Source organism: Ranitomeya imitator, chromosome 4, assembly GCF_032444005.1.
Source record: "Ranitomeya imitator isolate aRanImi1 chromosome 4, aRanImi1.pri, whole genome shotgun sequence".
Classification (NCBI taxonomy): Eukaryota; Metazoa; Chordata; class Amphibia; order Anura; family Dendrobatidae; genus Ranitomeya; species Ranitomeya imitator.
Genome location: NC_091285.1, coordinates 32,867,396 through 32,874,094, shown reverse-complemented (window position 1 = coordinate 32,874,094; position 6,699 = coordinate 32,867,396). Strand labels below are relative to the sequence as shown.

At 36.9% G+C, this 6,699-nt stretch overlaps 1 protein-coding gene across 2 annotated transcripts in view; it reads right to left on the bottom strand.

Moving 5' to 3' along the window:
- Positions 1–1,019: 1,019 nt before the first annotated feature.
- EBF1 (EBF transcription factor 1) overlaps positions 1,020–6,699 on the bottom strand; it is a 439,027-nt gene continuing 433,347 nt past the window's right edge. Inside the window, exon 17 of one of the 2 annotated variants that reach the window (XM_069763497.1) lies at positions 1,020–6,544. Coding sequence is in view for 1 of the 2 variants with exons in the window: in XM_069763496.1 (XP_069619597.1) it covers positions 6,513–6,544 (32 nt within the window). In the remaining variant the exon portion in view is untranslated. The remainder of the gene's footprint in view (positions 6,545–6,699) is intronic. The other variant, XM_069763496.1, reaches the window with a different exon arrangement.

Genomic DNA, 6,699 nt, shown 5'->3' with positions numbered 1-6,699 from the left:
GCCATAATAGGAGGCTCTACAAAGTAATGACTTTAAGGGGCTGAATAGTTATGCACACTGAAGTTTTCAGTTATTTTATCCTATTTGTTGTTTGCTTCACAATAAAAAGAAAACAATATGTTCACAGTTGTAGGCATGTTCTTTACATGAACTGATGCAAAAAACAGTGAAGTTTCAGGTTGTAAGATAGCAAATATCGAAAAATGCACAGGGGATGAATACTTTCACAAGCCACTGTAGCATAGAGCCAAAAATTATGGTCCTGATTCATCATTTGTGTTTGTTTAACAATGATTCTTTTTTTTGTCATGTGGCTTGCGTTGATGTTTTTTTTGCACCAAACTCTTCAAAATGGCTCACGTGGATTATGAATTTTGCACAAAATCAAAAATGCTCTTCATTTTTGTCTTTTACATATTGTGTGACTTTTTAGCGGGAAAAAGTTGTATGTTTTGCTAAAATCATGCAAAAGTTTCATTAAAAAAATGACTCCTGTAGGGAACTGGAGTAAATTTGCACCAAAATTTTGTGACTTTTTAAAAAATTTGTAATTGATGAATCAAGCAGTATTAGCTGGAAATCCCAACCATGGCCACAATGACGAACATGAAAAATAAAAGCAAACACATATAAAATAGACTAAAATAGGTTCAAGTTAAAATGAGAATAAGGCGAAAAACACCAAAAACTTAAAAAAAGAAGCAGCAAATGTAATAATGAATTGGGTCCTATACGCGTAACCTGTGATTTTGGGTATTTTGCATCCCTCTTCGTAGAATTCTATTATTACAGAATGTAGTCTTACATACAAAAGCACAAGAAACTGCAGCACCATCCCCCTTCTCTCCCCTCCTCACTGTTATTTTTTTAGGGCCCGATGAGGCTTGAAATGTAGATTTTATGTGTTCTTCTGCAAGACCAATTACATAGGTATATTTAGGCCAGCACAATTTCAGCATGGCTGGCAGACCGAGATTAATCCGGAAAACTTTATTTAATGAGAAAAAAAAAAGGGAAAGTCGAGATACACAGACAGGAAGTAACTTTAATTAAACATTGTGAAAATCAAAAATTTTTTACAGCTTCAAATTTTTTTTAGCAAAAAAATTAGAAGAATCTCTATTGTTTCATCAGAACTGTACAGTGCTCCTATTTAAAAGGTGAGATTCATACGTAGGATAAAATGCAGACGTTTCCATTGTATTTTGTATATGTACATGATGGAAAAACAACCCCTCGAAACTCAAACAGCCATGTAACATTGTGAGAGCTAGGCCCATGTACGTTTTTGTAAGCATAACCGTGGTATTTGGAGAACCAAAATTAGGTTTTGGGACCACTCAGTATTAAAAGGTTCACATGCTTTAATGGTGACAGCCCCTGTACATAAAAAAGTACAATTATCCTGAGCTTATTTACATTCTTTGTAGGTGTATATACGTCTTGGGGCAAATGACCAATTCTTCTCCTAGCTGTCTCAAGATCGTAACACCCAGAGTACCATGATAGTTGAATGATGATGGGTGGCAGGAGTTGCTATAGAGCCATAGTGTCAACCAACAATTGGCCCATATGGGCAATTTTGTCTACTTACACAGTGACTTTGTAAGGAACTTAGACAGTTCAATAACTATACATAGCAGTTGGTATGGTCCAGTGGTGGGATCCAGTCTTAGATCATGGCCTACAATTCTGTATACAGTATTTATACGGTAAAGGCTATAGGTTCTCTTTTGTTAATGGGGTGTGGGGAGCATTTTATGACCAAATTAATTTCATAAGAAATGACCAACAATAAAGGATGTACAGACTTCCTTTAAGACATCAGGACTAATTCTATTATCCATTGATTACCATTATGTTCTCTTTTACTATCTCCCTTGACATCTATTATCAGCCGATCTATATTGACTCGATCACCTATTAAATACCTATTAAAATAGTATAAAATTATAAATTACTATTTATACTCTTGTACATTGTAGGACGTTGACCTATCTCTGAGCACATGGAACAGGAAAAATGTCTGACTGTTGAATTGTCCTATAAAAAGACAGAAATAATGGTGATCAGGTCTGGACTGAGCAGTTGGCCAACTATAAAGTCCTCATACATAAATAAAGCATACTTGTCAAGTCTCCTGGAACATCCGGAAGGATCTCAAACAAAGAGGAGACCTCTCAAACTTCCAAAATAGTTGGAACATCTTCTTGGCACTGCTGATTCCTCCCAAAATCCCTTGAAATCAGCACTTTTGAAGCGTTTCTTCCATGGAGGTAGCATGGATGTGTTGTGGTGGGACGTAGTATGGAAAAGAGTTGGCAATGGGGACATTGTTTTAGGTCTGCACTCTATATTGCCCGAAAGGGCTTACTCAAATGTCAGCAAGTATGAAATTAAGGGCATTGGAAAGGGACTACTGACTTAAAAAGTGACTGCTATGGGAAACTCTACCTTGAAGATGGATCCCATCTATGACAGGGTTTATGTAGCGCCACGCTTGACCCAGTCTGAGATTATCTCCAGTCTCTCATACAGCTTTTGATGTTTAACCAGCTACAAAACAAGCCTTCGGACTACTTCTCTGTGCGTTAAAGTCTCCAAGAGTTGGAATTTAGGCCTCAAATTTGATGGGGTTGTCCAGGATTTTCAAAAACAATCCTGGCAAATATAGGCTTGTCTCGAGATCCAAAGAGGTGGGATAAACTTGCACAAAAGTTGGAGTTTCCATTCGGTTTGGCTCATTCAAGAGGCGGACATTGGGTCAAGTCTTAAACTTCCTATGATGCGAACCATGATGTTGGTAGGTATGAGACCAATATCAGCGATATGCAAGTTGGCCATTGTTTGGAATTTGTTAATGTGGAAGGGGAATGGTAGTCCAAAATTTCTCATGTGTCTACTTTCTATTTTGAAAAATGGTCGACATCATAATTTACAATTTAGCTCAAAGATAGTTGTCAGATTTTGAGCTAATATATATATTTCATGTCCATTTTTTTTTATCTCACCAATGAACTGTAGCCCCCTTCATCCTGTATTTAATTTAATGAAATAGATCCCACAACAGTGCCTTGCTTATTCATTCCCACCCTAAGTATTCTGTATCTATGAAAAAAAAAATATTTGTCAACTTGCAAAAACATGTTTCTCTTGTGCTTTTCCAGTGGTTTTTGTTCTGGGTGATGGTGGTGATGGGTGAGGGTAAGATACATGTTGAATGGACATGATTTGCATTAAGGCATTTAAACTGCTGGTTTCTATTCATGTGAAAGACACGGGTAAAATGTTAGAGCAGACTTCAGAACGAAAGTATGTGCACCCTTTGTATAAAAAAAAAAACCCTGCCCACATTCTATGAACATGCATATGATGAGAGGGGGGACAAACCAACATTCAGCCCATCCGAGTCATTTGCTTAGTACCTCATTTAGGTGCATTCAGTCTTAGCACAAATGTCTTAAAAATTCAGCAGTATATGACTGTCCAAAGGTAATTTTGCAACTTGAACCAACTGTCTCGCGACAGATTGAGATGCAGACAGTCCGGTCAAAGTCTCTATGGTGACCCTCAAGGCCGAGACTTAAAAAATCTAAGGTGCTTACCTAGCTGTCATGGTCAACTTTCTGTGCTAAGTACTTACTAAAGTATCATTACAGCTTTGTATTTCATGCATAGACATAGAGTGAAATAATTAAATTCTGGCTACTTCCAGGAACCATTAGAGGATACTTAGCTTACGGCACAATGTTCGAAGGGGAATTCTCATCTCAGAAAGTCATGGCTTATACCTAGGATATGCCATTACTTTATAAATGGTGTGGTCCAACCTCTGATCTTAAGGATGAAGGGAACACAGCGCTGGACTAGGGGCTCTATTTCCCCATATCTGGCAGTATTGGTTATTTAAATACACGAGACAGTCTGCAATTTTTTTACACAGTTTGTTTATCTGTAGACCTGCTGTGTAGGGAATATTTAGTAAGAGATGCAACACTAAATCATTTCCCCATCTTCATCATTCTTTGAACCCTTCACAGACCATAAGGTGGTGCCCTGTCCTAGCAATAGACTATAAGTAGAGTTGAGCACAAAGTTTCGCAGGACCCTGTTCCAGTGGCCATATTGGTTGCCGGACTAGAGTCCTCTTCCACCTCCCGGAATCTTCTGATGCAACAGTTGACGTTGCTCCGCGCTCACGAATCAAAAGAGGCGTCAAGTGATGCTGGCAGGTAGCTTTGGTCCGGTGATCACGGACTACTGATGTAACCACTGGACAAGGGTCCTGCAAATCTTTTTGCTCAACTCTAGCCATCACCTTATGACATAAGAAGACCTCTTTATAAAGTAAGCTTTCTATAAAACCATTATTCAATAATCTCTTATCCAAGCGATGGCATCAGATTATTAGAATTATATTACTTATAGGGGTTGTAACCAATCATTGGACCCAGCATTCACATACCGACTGTCCTACCGGTGATTGGCTGCAGTGGTCTTGTGCCAGCCCTGTATCCCCCAATGATTGCTCAAACCAAGGGATAGAAGTACTCAACCTATCCTACAGCGTGAGTACAGCAGTATATAGACTCAATAAAAATACCTATCTAGACTTGGGGCGTATTTTGACTACAACATGGCTTCCGATTCTTCAACCTAAAACAATTGGGTCTTAATGCACCTGAGAAATAAAACTAGCTAAAATTAGACATTTGCATAGCAAAAAAACAGAATGCACCATCAAAGCTATAGCGCTGATATAAGCAACAGAAGCAACCATACAGTACAATCTTTCATCAGCGTAAAGACGTACTAAAGTCAGAGAGATTTCAATGTAAAAAATCAATGATAAAAAAAGACGGGTCAATCTGTGTGTAAAAAAAAAGCTAATTTTGTTTTAACATAAAGTGTAAAATGACAAATTAAGAAAAAAAAAGAAAAAGAAAAAAAAAATTGTTCATCAGGCTTAAGAAACAATAGAAAAAAAAGTAACAGTCGGCACTTTTTCACATTTTAACGCACACAATAAAATAAACTGGGTAAAGGGCTGTACAAATTCCAGAGTTAAATACATTATTTATATGGATATTTTACAAATTCCCCTTAAAATAATAATAAAAAAACAAGATATCTTAAAAAAAATGCTTCCTTTTCTGTTGTGAGGTGTGAGGCAGTGTCACATTTGTTCATTCCTACGTTATATATATTTATATGTTTTTTTTTTACATTTGTTTGTGTTGGCTGAATAGAGAAAAAAGGAAATATTTTTTCCCATATAAATAGGATTCTAACTTTGGCAAATTAAAAAACATAATAATAAAAGGTCATAAAATCATATACATTATTTATAAGTTGATAAAAGGGTCAACATAAAAACTAAAGGGGGTATGAAAAATGAGACATCCATTGACCAGCATTCAACAAAGGGATTCAATTAGTAATCTGCAACCTACTTGATACTCCGATTTGTGCTTAATTTGCCAAAGCTCACTTGCTTTGCATTGGTTGATTAAAAACAAACAAAAAACAAAACAAATAAAAAACAAAAAAAGTAAAAAAAATATTGGCTAACATTCTTTAGTGAATTGCACTTGAACATAAATGGAAAAGGCAGGAAGTTGTAACAAATCATGATACAGAGATATACACTCTGAATAATCCAAGGCTAGGTGGGCAATCATCTAGGTGTCCATGATATGTGGTGAGAGGCAAAGTAGAGGTCTTGACATCTCAGAATTGGCCCACCAAGTAGATGCCCGATACATATTAAAAATAGGTCATAGGAATGATGGTTGACCTCCGTTTGATTAAAAGATGAAAATAAAAAAAAGTCAACCAGATTGAAGTGATGAATGGAAAATATATATTGATGGAAACTTGATTTGAACTATGGAAAGAAATAAAAAAATCGATCCATAGTGTGGAACCCTCTGTTCTGTTTATAACCTAGATTCATTGTCCCAAACCTAAAAAATACCCCCTGTCTCTCAATCTCCATCAACATTTGGAATAAAATACAAAACTCATAGCAAAAAGTGTACTTTTTTCCCATGACCCTTTTATGATCTTCTTGAGAAGATCCTTGGTTTCCTACGATCCATCCATTCGATTGGTTTGAAACTCTTTCAATTGATCAACCACAAGGACATCTTAGAAGCTCATGGTGCATATCTATCCATGGACATTAATAAGTTACTTCAAGCACAGGTAAAATTGTAATAGGAATGTCCAAGGATTTTCTTCGTTTCTGTGATCTTCTTGTGAGACGTCCTCATCACTGAGCAACGTAGACATCCATGATGGTGGTGGCCTGGACAACAAACACTTCTTAGATCTATAAGTCTTGATTTGTGTACATCTGCAGTTTTATGGTTCCTCTGTACAGAGGCCTGAGTTAAAAGTTGCTCTTGGTCAGAGAGAAAAAAAGAGAAACTGAGAGAAGTTCTTCCCAAACCTTTGAGGTGAATTTCTCTTAGCAAAGTACCCCCAGGTGATATCTTCCTTGATTTGTTTCACATGGGTGGTGCAATCATGCCGGAGATAGCTAGAAAGGAGCACAAAGAGGAAAGTGAACATTAGTGATTTTCTTAATACCGAACATTAAAAACCATAGAAAACGTGGCACGACAAAATCACACCCAAATACAATAACCACACACAACAAACACTAATGTTTTAAGGATGTGTAGTGGTGTGGAA